This window comes from Anolis sagrei, chromosome 3 (assembly GCF_037176765.1).
Source record: "Anolis sagrei isolate rAnoSag1 chromosome 3, rAnoSag1.mat, whole genome shotgun sequence".
Lineage (NCBI taxonomy): Eukaryota > Metazoa > Chordata > Lepidosauria > Squamata > Dactyloidae > Anolis > Anolis sagrei.
Window position 1 is genome coordinate 250,460,666 of NC_090023.1, and position 19,763 is coordinate 250,480,428.

Genomic DNA, 19,763 nt, shown 5'->3' on the forward strand with positions numbered 1-19,763 from the left:
CTATTATAATATAGTTCTTTCATTGAACTTGAGACATACAGATCTTGCAAGGAAAAGATAGTAGCAACACAATGTATGCAGCTTAAATCTCAGCAATAGAGGTAGAGGAGGCAGAGATTCAAGGTTAACATGGTAAGAATGTAAAGCAGAGGAATTATTCACACCTGGTTCAATTGTGGGTAATGCCTAAAGGAGCCACACAAAAGACTTCTCAAGAGAAGGGAAGTGCTGAGTGCTTATTTTAAAGGCACATAATAGAAATCACAATATAGATGTTCTGTCTCCAGCTCTTGGTTTAGCAAGAGAGAATGAGCAGTGTTGTTTAAAAAAGTAGGAGACTTAAATGTGCTGAAGGTGACAAAGCTGAGTTTAGAAGGCCATAAAGCAAAAGAAGTGCAGAATATAAATAAAGCAGGGTGGATTTAAGGTGATGCCACTGAAAGTTAAAGTTGTATAACTCACACTTTTAGTATTTTCATGTGACTCAGACCAGTTGGTCAGCCAATCTTATGTCTTCCTACTTGGGAAACAGTCCATTGAACCTAGTGAAGATTATTTCAAATGATGGTATATATAGGATTGCAGTTAAAACAATCAAAATACAGCTCTCCTATACCAAAATAGCAAAAACAAAGAAAATAAAGATTCCGTGTAGATCCATAGGAATAAAACATGTGCCTCATACATTAATTTGAATCAGTTTCATAAAACGTGAAAGATTTCAAGTTATGCAGAACTCTTTTCAGACTAAGTGGAAGAAAGAATAACAAGGGCAAGGGAAGCTTGAAAATCCATTCTTTTCTATACCTGCTCAATATTTTCATATCTAGTCTGATAAAGGACTAAATCTTACAGAGAGTATAACAAATAGTGTAAAGGGGCCACAAGGATGATGTATTTCAATTTCTCACTGCATGGGAATTAAGAGCTGAAATAGCTGAAAGCCGATCATGCAACCTCTCTTTTTGACATACTAATAAAAGTGTATTCACCACCTATGAATTTTGATAAGACAACAATTATGTCTTTATTGGTAAGGACTGGGACTTGGTACTGATTGTGAAAGAGGATTCAGGGCTAATGTAGAAATGGGATCTTCTCAGTGGATTGCTGGGACTTATGTGGATTTCACTCATTTTATTTCATGGAAGGGGCCAATGCAAGAAAATGAAGCATGGGCACATGTGTCCAGGGATTTACTAGAGTACTCATGTTGTTTGGCTCAAGGGTTTCTGTTGTGTTTGTGCTGTGTTATCAGAGGCACAGTTCACAAGGCAAATGCTAGAAGTCCGTTCAACAAAGCCAAGGCATGCATTCCACAGTCAAAGAATGAAGTCTAAACAATAACCGATAAGGATAGTACAAAGCCTAAGGCTTTGGGCTTTGGGTTATCTTTATCAGTTATTCAGTTACCAGAATCAAAGCTGGAGAATTTCAGGAACAGGTCTAAGATAAACAATAACCAAGATCCAAAAAGCCAAGTGCCCAGGAGCAGCAGTATCTGGGTTCCTTCAGAAATAGCTGACTGCCACAACAAGCCTTCAGTCTGATCCACTTTATCCTAAGATCTCAGGTATTGCTTGTTGAGAACTTGTTTCTTTGCTAATATTGCAGACCTGTGAGACACTGCATGCTCCTAAGTTGGAGAGACTGCTGGGAGCTGCTGATTTCCATATCCTCCGCTGGCCTTTCCAGCTACTCCTCATTCTCACTGTCAGAGCTGGCCATTATAGTTTCATAGACGTTTGCAATTTGCATTATCCCAAGTAAAATGCAGAATTTCATCTGTAAAGATATGTGAAATCCAGTGCATTTATTTGATCCATCACTGTCAGTGCAGAATCCCAAAATCCAAATTATCATACTAAAAAAGCAAGTAGAGCCATTCCCAGTTGGCATTGCCAATGGATTTTGACTGAAGTGACTTGTTTAGGAATGTGGGTACAGCAGCTGTTACATTTGGCTAGCAAGCCTCTCGTGACTTGAGCAGATGCAAGATGTATCATCCTTTTCTTGGGTAAATGTCAGTGGGATAAATTCTGAGATGTTTACTCTGTTTATTGTTCAGTCATTACCCTTACAGCTTGTGGGATGTTGCCTAGGTAAAATGGAGTGATGAAAGCATGTGTGTGGCAACCTGCCCATAGTGCTTCCAGCCAGTGGCATCATTCTATCTGTGTATCTTACATTGCTGTTCTGTATGCCTTAGGTGAAATTGTTTTTCAAATTATTTGAGGATGGAAGACTCAATAAAATGATTCATCTGAGACAAAGAGGTTTTGTCTAGTTCATGACTAGTGCTATGCTAATAGGAAATGTACAATTCAGAATCTAATTACAGGAAAAAGTTGTAATCCCAAAAACAACATTTTCAAGCATTCTTAGATTCACACTCTCCACTCTGAGAAATTCTACAGTCACTGAAGATAGTTGATGTCCGGTACCGTGTAGGAACCTGTCCAGTCAAATTCTGGAAAGGAAAGCAAGCATTCAACAAACTAGAGGCAAGTAACATGGTCTCAAAAACCATCTGCCTGGTTCCTGGGCTAGGCTGAACTTTAGTGATCTTCATTCACTGAAGAATTATACAGACTGAAGGGACAAAGCTAGCATTGTAAGTACATATGAGGCTCAGAGGAAAAGAGCTTGTAAAAGTTACTTTTAGGAATTCCCAGCAGCCGTGTTCACTGGGATATTGCAGGAGCTGCAGTCCAAGAAAGGGGAGGCAGTGTGGTGTATTGGTTAGAGCACTGAACTATAATTTTAGAGACAAGGGTTTGATTCCCATACCCAGCCCCCCCCCCCAAAATCCCATGGTAGGATCAAAATAAGTCAAAACAATATAGAATCACAGAATCATAGAATAATAGAGTTGGAAGAGATCACCTAGTCCAACTCTCTGCCATGCAGGAAAAGCACAATCAAATTACAGATGGTCATCCAGCCTCTGTTTAAGACACACATGAAGACACACACCCTCAGCAATTAAGTCCACAAAAGTAATTTTTCAAAACAGAAGCACTATTAATTCCGTGAGTCATCTGATTCCTTCTGGATACAGGGTACCATCTTCAAAGGGGGCTGTGAAACAGTGTGGTTTGGGAAAATCAGTTACTGTACCTAGAACATGTCCAGATACAGTCACAAAGTATCTGGGCTCTTCTTTCGAATATCCTTATAGATAGCTATGGCTGAGCTGAGCTCTTCGATCTTAGCTCTCCAAATTTAATTGTCCATGACAGAGACTTTAAGTAGCAATTAGAGTTTAGTTGCTTAGCTTAGGTTAAGTTTTGTTGTGTTAATGACGATATTTCAGAAAATGATTGACTGGTATAACTACTAATTCTTTGGCTTGGTCTGCCTACATTAATTTCTTTCACCGCCCAGGCTCTTGACAGTTTAATGTGGGGATCTAAAGAGGAATTTCTCAATTGAATATATTATATATTGCTTTTAAGTTGTTTTTGTTTTCTTGCATTTTGCAGGCTGAGTAATCTTTGCTTTAAATGTTCAATTAGACATGCCGATTGATGTGCTTTTTTTCCTCTGCTTTCATCTGACAGACATGATCAAAGATTTTGTGTCAGCAAGGGATTTTGGTGCTCTTACACACTTGGCCCTTGTGAATGCAATCTACTTTAAGGGAAATTGGAAGTCTCAGTTCAGGCCAGAAAACACAAGAACGTTCTCTTTCACTAAGGATGATGAAAGTGAAGTGCAAATTCCAATGATGTATCAGCAGGGAGAGTTTTATTATGGTAAGCGAATGAGCCACTCTTTCTTTCTAACTGGCTAACTACAGACTAGGATTACATCAGATATACACTGTTCCTTTCAGCACTTCATGCCTATTCATATATGATATTAGGAGCATCTCCTGTACAATTCCTTGGGATCTAATCATGCTCATTGGCCCAATCACACTATTTTCTTTTATGTAGGAAAGTATCTAAATAACTTCTCACATTACTTAGTTACAACACTATGATTTCACTGGAACTGTTGTTGTTCCCAAACTATTTATTTATTTATTTATTTAAAGCATTTATATTCCTCCCTTCTCACCTGGAAGGGGACCCAGGGAGGAGCACAACATAAATATGGCAAACATTCAATGCCAGAATAAAACAAACTATAAATATATGCAAACATTAAAATATTTGTATCTACCGTATATTCCGGCATATAAGATGACTGGGCGTATAAGACGACCCCCAACTTTTCCAGTTAAAATATAGAGTTAAGACGACTCCCATGCATAAGACTACACCCGCGTATAAGACGACCCCTGACTTTTGAGAAGATTTTCTTGGGTTAAAAAGTAGTCTTATATGCCAGAATATACTGTACTTAAAAACAAATTGTTAAAAACCATCTCAATTTGGACATTACACAATAAATATACCTTGCAAAGAAAATCCTATGGTAGGGTCTCCATGAGATGGGATGGGTACAAACACATGTCATCATTATCATCATAATCTTTTTAATAGCACTCCCCTCTCCTCTAGAAGACTCAGAGCGGCTTACAACAAGGCAAATCAATACAATAACCATATAATACATTAAAGATTGAGACAATAATAAACAGAACAGGACATAATAAGAAACATAGATTACAAAACATATTAAATATAATTCAAAACATAAACCATACATTAATGGGTACTAATTATATCAAGTAATACAATTAAAACATCCTGGGTCTACAATTAGTTGATGTAAGTGAAAAAGTTCAGTTAAATTTTTAATTCCATTTTAAGTCATAAACCATTCTATAGTTTTTGCTTTGGTGTTTTTTCATATTCTGGGTTAAATTTGTATATGAATTTAAGAATAGATTAAAAAAATAAAATTATTTTCTTTTAGGGGAATTCAGTGATGGTTCCAATGAAGCAGGTGGCATCTATCAAGTTCTGGAAATACCGTACGAGGGAGATGAGATCAGTATGATGATTGTTCTTTCCAGACAGGAAGTTCCACTAGCCACACTGGAACCTCTGGTCAAAGCCCAGTTGATTGAGGAATGGGCAACTTCTGTGAAGAAGCAGAAGGTGGAGGTGTATCTACCCAGGTGAGAATGGTTTCCCAGCTTCTTGCCAGGGAAAAAGGGAAACAGGTACAATGTGGTAGATAACAGGTGGATGGAACAGGACTTCAGGGACTGAGAGAGTTTAAGAGGGAGACTGGAATGTTTTGTTTTATCTTTGATTTCTTTGGGTGTCGTTTGAACAGCTTTAATCATATCTCCTATGTAAAATGAAAGCATTAACTTCTTTGAAATCTAAAGATATACTCATGTTATTCTGGAATATTGATCTGCATAGGGATCTTATAGCACTTTGCAGACCAACTGAGAGAACAAGGTTGGTAAACTTTCATGGAGTAAATCCACTTCCTCCGATTCATGGAATGGATATTTATTTGAGACTGTTGACAAAGAAAATTAAGGGCATAGTTGTGGAAAATGTCTTGGCTGCAAGATTTGGTACAGAAACCATCCTTGATAAATAGGCTACCACATCCTTCTTTTCAATTTGCAGAGCCTGCCTAAGCTTTGGGGAGGCCTTCCATCGCAAGCTAAGAAAGCCAAATGGCAAACATAAGATTAATTTATCCTTTGAACAATATGCACTTAGGTTTTCACACACTGCAAAAAGATGACTATTGGATCTTTACTCAGTCTATTTCCCAACTGTGGAACTCCGAAAGACACTTCATTCTCAAGAATCCTCACCTTGTAACTAGACATGTCCATCCCATGGTTGTATGTTGCCAAAATTAGAATTGTAAGATTCTAGAAAGTTTTGTACTTGAGGCAACCTTATATCAAGTAGTTCCAACATAGATTCAAAATTCCCCAAAAAAGAATATGACAAGAAAAAGTGGCACGTATTTTCTGCAAGCTGTGTTTCTCCAAAAGGGAATGAGCATATCCCTTAAGAGTCATTTTCCCCTGAATACTATGTCTTTTGCAACCCTTGGGATTTATCAATTCTGCAGACATTCCCTTCTTGTGTTAGATGGAGCTGTTTTACCTACCTAAGAGTGTATGTTGATTTATTTACTTCCTTATCCTTTGTTATGTTGTATACATTATATTTGGAATAAACACAGAAAATACTTTCACAGAGAGCAGTGAACATAACTGTGGGAGACCAAGAGAATGCATTAGCTCACTAAGAGCCTTTGCCATGTTGTACTCTACACTACACCCCCAGAAAAACTGCAAATTGCCTTGGGAATATGAGGAGAATTTTTACCATTTTATGTGCAGGAAATCATTTTTTAACATCAGAAAGTGATATAAAGAGAGGCCACCTGAAAGCAAAGAAATGACACACGGGACCCACCAAAATGGCCCTGCTAGCCACACTTTGCTCATCTCTAAAGTCAAGGACAGCCAAGCAGCAATTCTCTAGACCAGGGGTCCTCAAACTTTTTAAACTGAGGGCAAGGTCACAGTCCCTCAAAGTGTTGGAGGGCCAGATTATAATTTGAGAAAAACATGAATGAATTCCTATGCACACTGCATATATCTTATTTGTAGTGCAGAACAATACAATAATTAAAATGAAGAGCAATTTTAACAAATATAAAGTTATTATTATTTCAATGGGAAGTGTTGACCTGCTTTTGGTTGATGAGCTAGGATTGTTGTTGCTGCTGTGTGCTTTCAAGTAATTTCAGACTTAGGTTGACCCTGAGTGAGGGCCAGGTAAATGACCTTGGAGGGCCGTATCCGCCCCCCGGGCCTTAGTTTGAGGACCCCTGCTCTAGACAGTAGGGCAGAGGGCCACCCTAAAAACTCCTCTAAGAGCTGGTGGAAGGAAAAGGAGGCATCATAATTTACTACAATTAAGAAAAGATACCCTTTCAGTGCCACATTGTATGCAATATCCTCACTTCCAATTGCTTCCTTGAGAAGAACATTTGAAACCTGTGAGCAACAAATGTGGAAGCAAGTACACATCTTTTATGCAGGTCCCAATGACTCCAGTGCAGAGCGAAGTGATTTGTAAGGAAAATGCCTCAGACTTGGTTACTGTTATTAGCCAGTACTTTTCTCTTTTTATGTTCTTCAGCTAAATTGTGCTCGGAAGACAGTTTTGCAAATTGGTTTCATGGTCTATTTCCCTGCTACACAAAAGTGGATTAAAAAATGTTGATCGCTTTGGCTCAGAAACAATGGTTTGAGAATGAAGCTAAATATCATTTAACAATCCTGTACCGTTTCTGCATTTTGCTATTAAGACAAGCAAACTGTAGTGTTGGTCGAATGCAGTCAGTGGAGATAGAAAATTGGAACGGATGTGATTAATTCAGCTTTCCTTTAGCTGCTCAGGCCTTATTACAAATGTAAAAGTTTTCAAAATGTTCACTTTATAATTGGATGGAATCTTTCAGGATGCTGCAAATTTAATTTTATTCCACTGCTGTTTCTCACTCTAGCGCCTACAGGCTATACATGCCTCTCCTATATTTTTACTCTCCTTTTTTGAAAAAAAAGGGCATAGCATAAAATATGTATGGAGTATTTATTTAGCACATTGATAATTTCCAGCAGATCTGCTTTCAGTCCTCTGAGAAACTCATCCTTGAAGTATATATCTAATCCCTTGAATTTAATAGGAGAATTATAGCACTGGAATACGATGCTTTGTGGTTATGCTAGCTACCTTTCTTGTTCCGATTGTAGATCTATGATGGAGATAAATGGATATTGAGTTTTATCTGTCTCAGCACTATACTTCACTCATTAATATTTATAAAGATATTCAAAAATATTTGTGAAGAATCGGGAAAAAATCTTTTCTGGTCATAAAATCCAATACCCAAGGTTCTGTCATATTTGAGCATCATACTTAACGATACCTTCAGCTGTTCGATTTTGACAGAAACAATCTCTCTTAATCTTCACTCATCACAGTTTTTCAGCTGCTTTCAAAATGTCCTATTTTCTTTACCCTTCTCCTCAGTTTGCTTCATGTGTTGCAAACTAAGGGTGCATCTACACTGTGGAATTAATCCAGTTTGACACCAATTTAGCTGCCATAACTCAATGCTTATGGAATCATAGGGGTCATAGTTTTACAAGGTTTTTCACCTTTATCCAAATACCCAAATTTCATAGCATTAACCAATGACAGTTAAAGTGGTGTCAAATTAATTCTACAGTGTAGACACACCCAAGTTCAAAGTGCTGAAATAGTTTACATCAATTACAGGCAGTCCCCAAGTTACAAACAAGATTTGTCTTAAGTTGAATTTGTTTGTAAGTCAGAACAGGTACATTTTAAAGTGTAACTCCAGCCAAATATATATTTATATATATAAGTGTTGGGTTAAACTGGTGAGCAGCTCAGTTCAGCAGCTCAGTGGGTTAAGCCGCTGAGCTGCTGAACTTGCTGACTGAACTTCCTGCTGTTAGGCCCACCTTCTGCCACCCTAGCAGTTCAAAAACACGCGAATGTGAGTAGGTAACGGTGCTCTTTGCAACCATGCTGGCCACATGATCTTGGAGATGTCTACAGACAACGGTGGCTCTTCGGCTTAGAAATGGAGATGAGCACCACCCTCTAAAGTCGAACACAACTAGACTTAATGTCAGGGGAAACCTTTACTTTACCTAAGTGTTGGGTAGCATAGAAAAGGATTAACACCCCTGTGTATTTGTTTTGCTATCTATGCCCCTGTTCAGAAGATTTCACCCTATTTTCTGTCCTGTGATAATTGGATTTTGGAACATTTGTCTTGTTGTGGAAACAAGGATTGGTGATAAAGCTTCAGTGGAGACATCTTTTCCCCATGATAACTCTTTCAGAAGTGAATTAACTTACCTTCCGAGGGGAAGATTTCTCTCACTTCCTGTTGTCTCACCCCTGTTCTTAACTATGAGTAATTTGTAAGTCAGATGTTTGTAACTCAGGGACTGCCTGTAGTTTTCATAGCAGAGAGGACTGGACACAATCTTGCTCTTTCTAATAAGTTCAGGCAAAAGCAAACATCCCTCAGATTTTGACTGGAATGCATTTCTTTAATTTTTTTCCTATAATCATTATCTTGGATACAGATATGTCTCTTATAAATGGAAAGATTACCCATGTCTAAGATTACCCTTGCTAAGTTGTTACAATCCTCCTGTTCCACAACAGCTCACAAAGCTTGATAACATTCTGTTCCCGAGGATCATTCTTAAGAGCTTTAAGAGAAAATGAAGGTGAAAGAGAAAGAGGACAATCCAGAAGAAGATCCTTTGCATGAGCACAGTTCTACTTGCTCTTCCCTGTAACCAACCCAATCTTATGTCTTTCTCTTTTCCAGAATCTATTGTTAGAAATCTTTTCTAAAGCAGTGCTTCTTAAACTTTCCACTCTGGACTTCTTTTGGCCTGATAATTTTTTACACAAGGTATATAGATATATAAAATAGATATAAAAATGAAACCTTTACTGATAACAAATCAGTATTAGCAAGGCTTGTTGAACAGGTGGATCTTCCTTTCTATGAAGTACAGCTGAAGCATCTTCTGCAGAGTCCACTATAAACACTGCACAAAAGATTCATGCAAATGTCTAAAACAGCCACTAGCATCATCAAATCATAGAATAATAGAGTTGGAAGAGACCACATGGGCCATCTAGTTCAACACCCTGCCATGCAAGAAAAAACAATCCAAGTACCTCTGACAGATGGTCATCCAGCCTCTGCTTAAAAGCTTCCAAGGAAGGAGTTTCCACCACACTCCAAGGCAGAGAGTTCCATTGCTGAACACTAGGTGATGTTCAAAAAACTTTTACTGTTGCCCAATTTTAGGACCCCAATACAGTGCATTAATATTAATTAATTAATTAATTAAAGAAACAAAGCTGCAGTCATAAAGAGGGATACACCATGCCATTAAGAAACCCTACAGTATGTTTTTTGAATCTCCCCTAAGCTCTTTGCAAAATGTAAGTCTGCTCTCAACATGCATTTCACATATATAAGAGCCAAACCTCCATCTCCATCATACCCCCAGGCTTGGTATTTTGTCTCACAATATAAAAATAGTCAAATAAACCAAATAACAGATAACATATGGATGAATTTAGTTATACACATAATTGCAGTCCCCAACTGCTATCCCAAACTTTCATATCACAGTTATTTTCTTTCAGCAAGTGATTATACCAGACTTCCAACAATATGCTTTTTAATTTGCATTTAAAATCAGCTAACATCAGAAACATGAAGACATAGCCTATAATATGCAATGGAATTGTCTCCCTCGGGATCCAATTTAAAGCTTGAAGAATTGGAGAAATTTTAACTCACACCCCAACTTCATTTCTGAGAATACAACAAATTCCTTTTCAAATTAAAGGTTATACACCCAAAGTTAAGATGACATAAATGCAAATAACACAATTATTCAAGATAATCAAGAAGTGTAGAAGGTCACCGCTGTGTAACTGTGTAAAAGAAGAGTCTTATGGGCATGTATACCTGATAGCACATCTCTGTTTTGACTCCCAGTCACTGGCAAGAGTCAACATGTCAACCAGGAAATTGAAGGTGACAGTCCGAAGATTTTCTATTTGTATCAAATTAATTTCAAATATATCGTTTTCACCTATGTAATTTGGAGCCCCCAGTGGTGCAGTGGGTTAAACCCCTGTGCCAGCAAGACTGAAGACTGACAGGTTGCAGGTTCAAATCCAGGGAGAGTGTGGATGAGCTCCCTCTATCAGCTCCAGCTCCTCATGTGGGGACATGAGAAAAGCCTCCCACAAGGATGATAACACATCACAAACATCCAGGCGTCCCCTGAGATGCACAGTTTGACCCAAGGATATGGTTTTCCACACTGAATATTCTTGTATGAAATTGACCACTAAAGCAACCCATACCAGAACAAATGCCTGAGGAAACTTTGCACATTGGAGCATCACAGTGTTTTAAAGGCTCAGGAGGAAATCTGATGCCCTTAAATATATATATTTTGGTCACTAACCAGCATTCAAACAAATGGTAAAAAAAAGTTTAGGCATTATAATATAATTTTTGAAACTTTTGTAATATTCTGTATTATTTTGATGTGTTTTGAACTTGACTAAGCCATTGGATATTTGCCAGTTTGTATGTAAACTGCCCTGAGTCCCCTCAGGGAGAGGGGTTGTTGTTTGTTGTTCATTTGCTCAGTCATTTCCGACTCTTCATGACCTCATGGACCAGCCCACGCCAAAGCTCCAGGGAGAGGGAACGGTCTATAAATAAATTATTATTATTATTATTATTATTATTATTATTATTATTGCTGCACAAAAACAAACAATTTTGGCTTTCATTTCAGAAGACTGTTCTGCCAAAAGATAATCAATGTAAAATTTTAAGAGTGATCTGTAGACTTTAATACTACATTTCATTGATTATAAGATGCCATCAATTGTAAGATATATACTAATTTTAGTAACATCAACAGAAAAGTTTTAGATATAGAATCATAGAGCTGGAAGAGACTATAAGGGGCATCCAGTCCAATCCCTGCCATATATATATAAAAAAAGCACCTGCAATTCTAAGATGCATCCCATTATATGGATGGGAGTGTGTGCCTTAGCATTGAAGAAATACAGTATTCTTTCACATTCAAGAATCTAAACATCTTTATTTCAATTTCCATTCCAAGCCATCCGCAATAAAAGCTGTGCTATAAACCTGGCTTGTTGATATTGTGTACCTTTGAGTTGTAATAGACTTGTTGTGACTATATCTTGGCAAGATTTGCTCAGAGGAGGGTTGCCTTGACCTTCTTCTGAGAATCTGATTTTCCCAAGGTGATCCAGTGGGCTTCCATGGTGACTGGCGATTCAGACCCTGAAATCTGCTGAAAAGGTAGAATAGCAGAAGGTTCATCTGTACAGTTGGAAGGTATGTTCCTTCCCAGCTGTTCTTGGCAAACTTGTAGGAAATCTAGGCAATGACATGAAATACATGGCACTTGATCTATTTGAACATTTATAAAGCATTTTTCTAGACCAAATCAGCTTCAGGCAGTAAAGAAAATATAAGCATACAACTACACTGTAGTATTATGATGAAACTTTAATATTATAAATGTACAAAGAGCTCAATAGTTAAAATATAATTCAACGAGTATAAAAGCCATTTACACAGCCATGGCAATAAAATATCAATAAAGCAGCAGCATGAACCAATAAAGCACATCAGTTAAAAGCCATTTGAAACAGGTGGGTTTTCAAAGCCTGTTTAAACATTGCAGCAGAGAGGGCCAAGCACATCTCCCTGGGGAGAGAGTTCCATATGGCAGGAGAACATCTCCCCGAAATGTAGCCCAGTTAATGTCATTGGGCATTTCGGTTTTTTAAAACATAGAGCATCTTGTTGTCATAAAAAAGCTTGTTTGATTTGATTGAGAGTTTTAAAGCCTATTCAAATGTACCTTAAGGGGACAAGGCAGGTAAACACCAGGTTTCAACAGCAGACCCATAATTCACATTCAAAACATGATCCGTGTGCCCAGTTCAGTATCTGCTACCTCCTAAAATTGAAGGTCCTTTCACACCACACAATTATAGACTGTGATTTCACTTTAATGACCATGTCAACATCCTATGAGCTTTGCAGTCTAGGAGACACACAGAGAATTGTCACCAAAGTCTAAAGACCAAGATTTACTGGGATGCAACCATGGCAGTTACAGCAAAATCATAATGATGTAATTGTGTTGTAATTCTCAAAACAGAATCTCTTTTGGATTCTACTTTTAGAAAGAGTGCTTGGTAAACGTAAAGCCTGGGAATGTTGATTTTTGGATTACAGCTTCTAGAATGACCATACTAGCTGGAGGGTTCTGGGAGTAATAGTCGGACAGGTACTTCGTCTGGCAAGTGCTTTGAGCATATTTTCCCTTGTGACATGGAATTGGACTGGATGGCTCTTATGTTCTATTTCAACACTATGATTTTAGAATTCTAAGTATTTTTTTTCTAAACTTTGGCTGGACCAGCTGAAATCTATATTGGCTATCCAGATTTCTGAAGATCCTCATGAATCTGTCCAGCTTATGTACTATATTCCACAATGACTCTTAGTATGCCCAACACCCTTCTTACTTAACACTGTTGAAATTCTAATAAAACCCTATTAGTTTTTACAGTAGTGCTGCTTTTTCTGTCAATATACCCCCGTGACCTTTTCAAATCTGGCTCTGCTTACCCTTTTCTCATCATTAATTTTCATATAGACATGTTAGTTGCAGGAATCCAGCTTGCCAGGAATTTTCCTTTTTATTTTTAGTTGGAATGGAAGAAATCCCCATTTCATTTACTCCTGAGAAACATTTTCATGGATTGGATTCTGTGTTTGTACTTCTGCATACAGCAGACTTTAACAAAAAAATTATTATATATATGTTTTAATAGTTTTTGTATGGATTTTATAATGTTAGGTTGTTGTAGGTTTTTTGGGCTGTATGGCCATGTTCTAGAAGCATTATCTATAGGAGAGAATGCTTCTAGAACATGGCCATACAGCCCGAATAACCTACAACAATCCAGTGATTCTGGCCATGAAAACCTTTGACAACACATTTTATAATGCTGTTTTAAATGTTTTAATTTTATATTGTGGATTGTTGAGGCATCAAATTGCTGCCAACTTGTAAGCCTCCTTGAGTCATCTTTGGGCTGAGAAAGGCAAGATAGAAATATCGTAAATAAATAAATAAATTATAGCTTCAAAGATAATATCTGTAGTGCACAAGAGCACAGAAGCCAGGATTGTTGCAGCAGTTTGCCTTTTTTATAGCCTATTGAGCACTTTTCCTTCTCCCCCCATCATGTTGAGTGCAAGCCATTTCTGAACTCTGAACTCAGGGCCCATCTGCATTGGCCATATGAGTCGATTTGGAGCTGAATGGACACTGCAGTGCCGAAGCAATGCATAGGGTCCATTCACCAGAACATAACCTTGTTCTACATTTTAAAAAAATCGTGGAATTTTCCAGAGCTTCCCTGAAGCCTGGCTGTAGTTTGGGCTAGTGTAAACAGCTGAGTTGCTTCCTATTCTGGAAATGACTGGAGATATTTACACCACCATCCAGCTTTCCTTGGCCTCAAGTAGTGCAGAGACTGGGGATCGCACCTACATTGCCCTGTCATTCTGGGCTTTGTGGTACTCACTGAGCAGGAAAATAGTGCTGGTCACTACTTGATTCCTGGAGTAACACTAACTGGAACGATAAGGTGATCCGTGAAGGAAGGAAAAGGAAGCCATTTTTCCTTTTCCCCTCTCCTCTGTCCTGGAACTTCATCATTACAGGTGCCAAAAGGTGATCAGCATCATTTTCATGTCCAGTAGTCACCACAAAGGCAAGAACAATGAGGGCAAGGTAAGCCTGGTGGTCCAGTGACAACCAACCAGTTCCAGTGCATCTGAGCCATATAGCCACCATCCAGTTGCCGGGTCAGCTCAAGGGTGTGCAGTGGGGACGCTCACCAGCCCCCAAGCCAACTCAGTGGCTGATTATGTGGACCATGGCAATGCTAACCCAGAATACCTCACTCCAAATCAGCATTGCTGTTTGTTGCATGTGTACGGCTACTGAAATAAGCTAAGCTTAAGGGGGAAATGAGAAGAGGCGGGAGGAACCCATGCAAAGAAATATTGCCCTCTTGATCTTTTGGTTGGCATAAATAAATTAGATCACATGTGAATAGGTGCTAAAGCATATGTCATTTTCCCCCAGCTTCGAGAAACAAGTTACCATTGTTCAAAAATAAAGGTGGGCAACTGGATCTCTCACAATTGACTATATTATCTAGATGGCAGCCCTAGTCCAACTCCATCTTGTAATCGCACATTGCCCACCGTTGGGCAATAACTGATCATATATGGCCAGATATGGCGCTTGCAGATACCATTATGTCATATATTTGGCTCAAGAACAAGAAGTCTCATTGGGTAATAAAATGTTTGTATTACCAAAAAGCCAATGTGGCATAGTGATTTGAGTGTTGGACTAGGGCTCAGGGGGAATAGGGTTCAATTCACATGCTTTTAGCCATGAAAGAAGGCAAATTAAGAATCCTTGCCAAGAAAATATAATACAGTTGTCATAAGTTAGAGTTGGAGGTTCTAGCAGGGGAGCGCAGCTATCGTAAACCCGGGACTGAAGACTGGAGACCTTGGTACACTCCTTCTATACCTGGGACGTCGTCCTCTTCCACCGAGCGCGCAGCTTCGGGAGGGATGCACATGGAGTGGTGAGGGAGGAAGGGGACGCCCGCCTAGCCAGCCAGATCAGCCGAATCAAACCTGGCGATCAATGGAGTGACAGATGTTGCAGCCAGATCGCCCTCACATCCTTGTTTTTTACTCGTGTTCTATTTTGAAATGGTCATATGGCTGATCAAATAAATAAAATATTATTATTATTATAAGTTAGAGTTGAACTGAAGGTATATAACAACAACCTGGTAGTCCCTTGTTTCACATTGATGTTTTTGGGTTCATCAGCTGAGAAAGTCTAAAACCCTTTCTGCACTGAACCTGTTGCCACTTCAAGCACAATGGATCAGCAGCTAGCCAAGCCTGGTTTGGGGCAGAGTACTGACCTGGATAACCAACTAACCAATTCCAGTTGCCTGGTTCTCCTTTGAGGTTGAAAAACGTAGGTTTCCAGTGTCTTCCAGTTTTCAAGAACCATTTGGTTTATCCATTGGTTAGTACTTCTATTCATCAAGTGCTTTGTGATGGGATTAAGTAGTTCTGAAAAATAACTTTTTAACACAAAGCAGTTTGGTAACATTTCAAGTAAAAATAGGGTTTGTTTGTTTTTTGACAAAACAACTTATTTGCATGCCTGCTTGCTAGACATGTTCATCATAGTTTTGTTGTAGAGGGTTTTTTTTTGGGGGGGGGGGTATTACTTTTTAGAGCTCATTCTTAGCCACTCTTTAAAACTTGCTGCATTTTTGCTTGCTTTGTAGATGGAAATATTTTCTTTCTCTATCTCCAAATTTGCTTTCTAAAGCTTTGAGAGTGACACAGTTGCATAATTAGTCTTCAAATATTACTGCAAATAAGCTATTGATGAATGTCAACTCAATAATTGCAATTTCTTGCCTTCGTTTGCTCTCCCCCCTCCCCCCACTTTTTAAGTGTTTATCCCCATAAGGAGTAACCCAACACCCTCCAGGCTTCTTACGTGTTAATTCAATTTCTTTGTCTGATTCCTTAGCGACAGTGTGCAAAATATGCTTCCTTTTGTTGAGAAAAGAATGCTAGAAGTCTCATCCTCCTTTTATGTGTGTGTTTTCTAGGTTCACAATAGAACAGGAAATTGATCTGAAAGATGTTTTGAAAGGCCTTGGAATAACTGAAGTATTTAGCCGAAGTGCTGATCTCACTGCTATGTCTGGTAAGAAGGGTATATTTTAGTGTGTTTTAAATTTGGCCAGTAAACTTTAAAGTTTTAAACTTGGTTAGTAAGGATTATAAATGCTTTAATGAAATTAATATATTCAACTATTTTTTTTTATTCAATAAGAGTAAGTACAATTGTTAGATGTAACATCCTGCACTGGCAGAGAATTGCTCTAGATGGCCCTTTGAATCTCTTCCATCTTTGATATCCTTTGTGACTCACAGTGAAATACAAATTGAACATCCCTTATCTGAATTGCTTTAGATCAGATGTGTTCTGAATTTTGGATTTTATCAGATTTTGGAATACCTGAGATGTTTTGGAGATGGGATCCAAATCTAAACAACAATTCATTTCTGTTTCATATATATCTTATACTCATAACTTGAAGGTATTATTCGACACAATATTTTAAATATTTTTGTGCATGAAATCAAGTATGCCTACATTGAACTTTCAGAAAGCAGAGGTGTCACTATCTAAGCCACCCATGTGGACAATTTTAGATTTTGGAGGATTTCGCATTTAGGAATTCTGGATAAGGGATGCTGAACCTCTTTAGGGTTTACCAGAGGAGCCTCCAGTGGTGCAGTGGGTTAAACCCTTGTGCCGGCAGGACTGAAGACCAACAGGTTACAGGTTCGAATGCGGGGAGAGCGTGGATGACCTACCTCTATCAGCTCATCCATGGGGACATGAGAGAAGCCTCCCACAAGGATGGTAAAACAGAAAAACATCCGGGTATCCCTTCAGCAATGTCCCTGCAGACGGCCAGTTCTCTCACACCAGAAGCAACTTGCAGTTTCTCAAGTTGCTCCTGACATGAAAAAAACCAGAATGAAAACTGGAGGGCCCTATACCATTAATGGTTGCATGTGGTTCGTTGATTATTATGTCACTGGGCAATATTGAGCTTCCTTTATACGAGGTACATTGAGAGGTAATTCTGTTTGTATTTACAGGAATTGAAATGCCCTCTCATGTGCCTCATGGGTATTGCCTTGTGGAAGAATTCAATAGTAGTTTTCAGGCAGTCTGAAACTGCCATTGAAGATAGAATTCAACGTGACTATGCACACATGGAATAGCAATTTATCTTGGCATAGTGAAATGGAGATATATCCACTATTGATGTTATGTACCCTATGGGTTCAAACTTGTTTTCACAGTGAGGAGATAGATTTATGAGAATGAGTAACCATGACAGAATGATTGGGAGGTGTCATCATGGAAGTGTCACAATATTCCCTTACCCTAGGAAAAATTTCATGATGCAGCCAAAATGAAACAAATTCTGCTTGTTTATTTGCTACACCTATTATTTTATACCGGTTTTCTGTCCCAAAGCTGTTCAAAGCATCATAGAAATTTCCAAGGGAGGGGGGTCACCATGGTAGATTATAGCAGCAAAGTCAAAGCAGAATTTCAAGGCACCTTAAGGACAAACAAGTTTTATTAGCTGTAAATTTCAGTGGAGTGCAGCCCACTTGCATTTGATGTATTCATCAGGCACATAAAACATGCTTCCTTAACTACTTCTTTCTAAACGACCATATCAGTTAGTCGAAAAGAAATGCATCCTCAAAAGCATCACTGTGCTAAGAAATAATGTATTTTAATTATCATAAAATGGGCTTGACAGTTATTCCTTAATGATAACAGAATCCCCCAACACTCCCCGAAGTTTCATCCAGAACCTGCTAACAAGAGCTCTCAAGATCAATGGGCCCCCTCTGCCCTGCCTAGACTTTTAACAAGATATCAATCTTGTGCCTCGCTCTATTAAAACCTCTGGTTCCTATCTCCAATTAAGTCTGGCTGCAATACTTATTAAGTGTTCCCATTTATGTATTTGCTCCCCTCCCTGCCCTTTGTCCTCTGTACTTCTCTCCTGATGTTTGATGCCAATTTGGGTGGCTCAAGTTAGCAATAAGCACATTCTGGGGAGTTGGCTTATAGCCCACACAGCCGCCAGGCAAAAATTGCAAGGTCAGCTCCATGCTGAGAAGGAGGCCAGGCTGCAAGGAAGAGTGATGGGGCTCTGTTTCCCTGTTTGTACATTCCAGAGCTAGCCATCTTATACAGGCTTCCTCACCTGTTCTCTGAAAGTCATTCCCCTTCTAAGAGTTTCAGAACCCGGTTGTCTTTTCAGTTAATTGGTAAAACATGACACCTTTCCAATCTGAAAAAAAAATGTGATAAATATTTTAAAACTGCATTGTGTACCTATTAATGAAATGGGGAGCTTTAACGTTGTGCACTCCCACCCTCAATCCCTTTGATAAGTAAAATGAAATCTGTGTACTAAGGTTTATCTGACCATAGATAAATATAAATAAGGGGGGAGGAAGTAGAGTAAATTCTGCAACTCTAACCCAGAACTTGAAGAAGTTACTTTACTTTAACTCTGTAATACATAGCTCAAATCTAATTTACAGCTTAGAAAAAATACTTTTTTCACAGCTCTCAGAACCCCAAACAAAATAGGTAGTGATCCTATTTAATGCTGGCATAGCACAATCTGGCAGTAGCCTAGGAGGGCAACAGCTGCCAACTGAATATGATGGAGCTCAGTAAAATACACATAGCTAATCAATATCTGTGGCGAGGAGGGCAGAATATTTTACCTCCACCTGGCTAGCATGGCACAGCCATTGGGCTTAGGTCCAGGGGTATGTCAATATGGACCAAAAAAGTCGTGCTCCTCTCTTACCTGCCTTGATTCTGACACACAATAAATAAATGATCCCTTTAGCAGGGAAAGCACTTCTATCAGGCTTTAGTGCAAAAGAACAAAACTCACTTCTTGCTCCACAGTTTCTAGGAAAATCCAGTCTGCTGATAAGCTTACAATTTAGATTGGGTTGGTGGTACAGGTTGAAGGGTGGCACACATTGTTCTTTCCTTCACTACTTACCAATGCAAAAATAAAGAAGAAAGCCATTGCCTTCCCTTTTCTTTATTTCTGTGCTGCTTCCTTGCCAGCCAAGCAGCTTCCTGGCAGAGCCCTGCTAGGAAAGATGCTTGCTCACAATGAGGTGCCCAACCAATATGAAGGGATCGATTGAGCTACCCATTTGCAGTAAATAGCATAGCTGGATTACTTATTCTGATATCCAAGAAAGAGACATCCCCAATAGGGCTCTGCTCGAAAGTGGTTGGGAAGGCAGCCACAGGCAAGTTGTATCAGAGAAGGAAGTGAAATAAAAACTGTGCTGATTTGAATTTGTGTTTGAATTTCCCTGTGGTTCATTAAAGGTAGATGTAGCGCAAATGGGATGAATCCGGGTCTGAATCATCTGAATTACTACTGAGTTATTTTGTTGGCATA

At 38.8% G+C, this 19,763-nt stretch overlaps 1 protein-coding gene across 1 annotated transcript in view; it reads left to right on the plus strand.

Moving 5' to 3' along the window:
• Nucleotides 1-19,763, plus strand: part of SERPINI1 (serpin family I member 1) — a 118,344-nt gene that overhangs the window by 77,334 nt on the left and 21,247 nt on the right. The window contains exons 4-6 of the mRNA XM_060767572.2: nucleotides 3,564-3,758; nucleotides 4,870-5,074; nucleotides 16,329-16,426. Of these exons, the coding sequence (XP_060623555.2) occupies nucleotides 3,564-3,758; nucleotides 4,870-5,074; nucleotides 16,329-16,426 (498 nt within the window). The remainder of the gene's footprint in view (nucleotides 1-3,563; nucleotides 3,759-4,869; nucleotides 5,075-16,328; nucleotides 16,427-19,763) is intronic.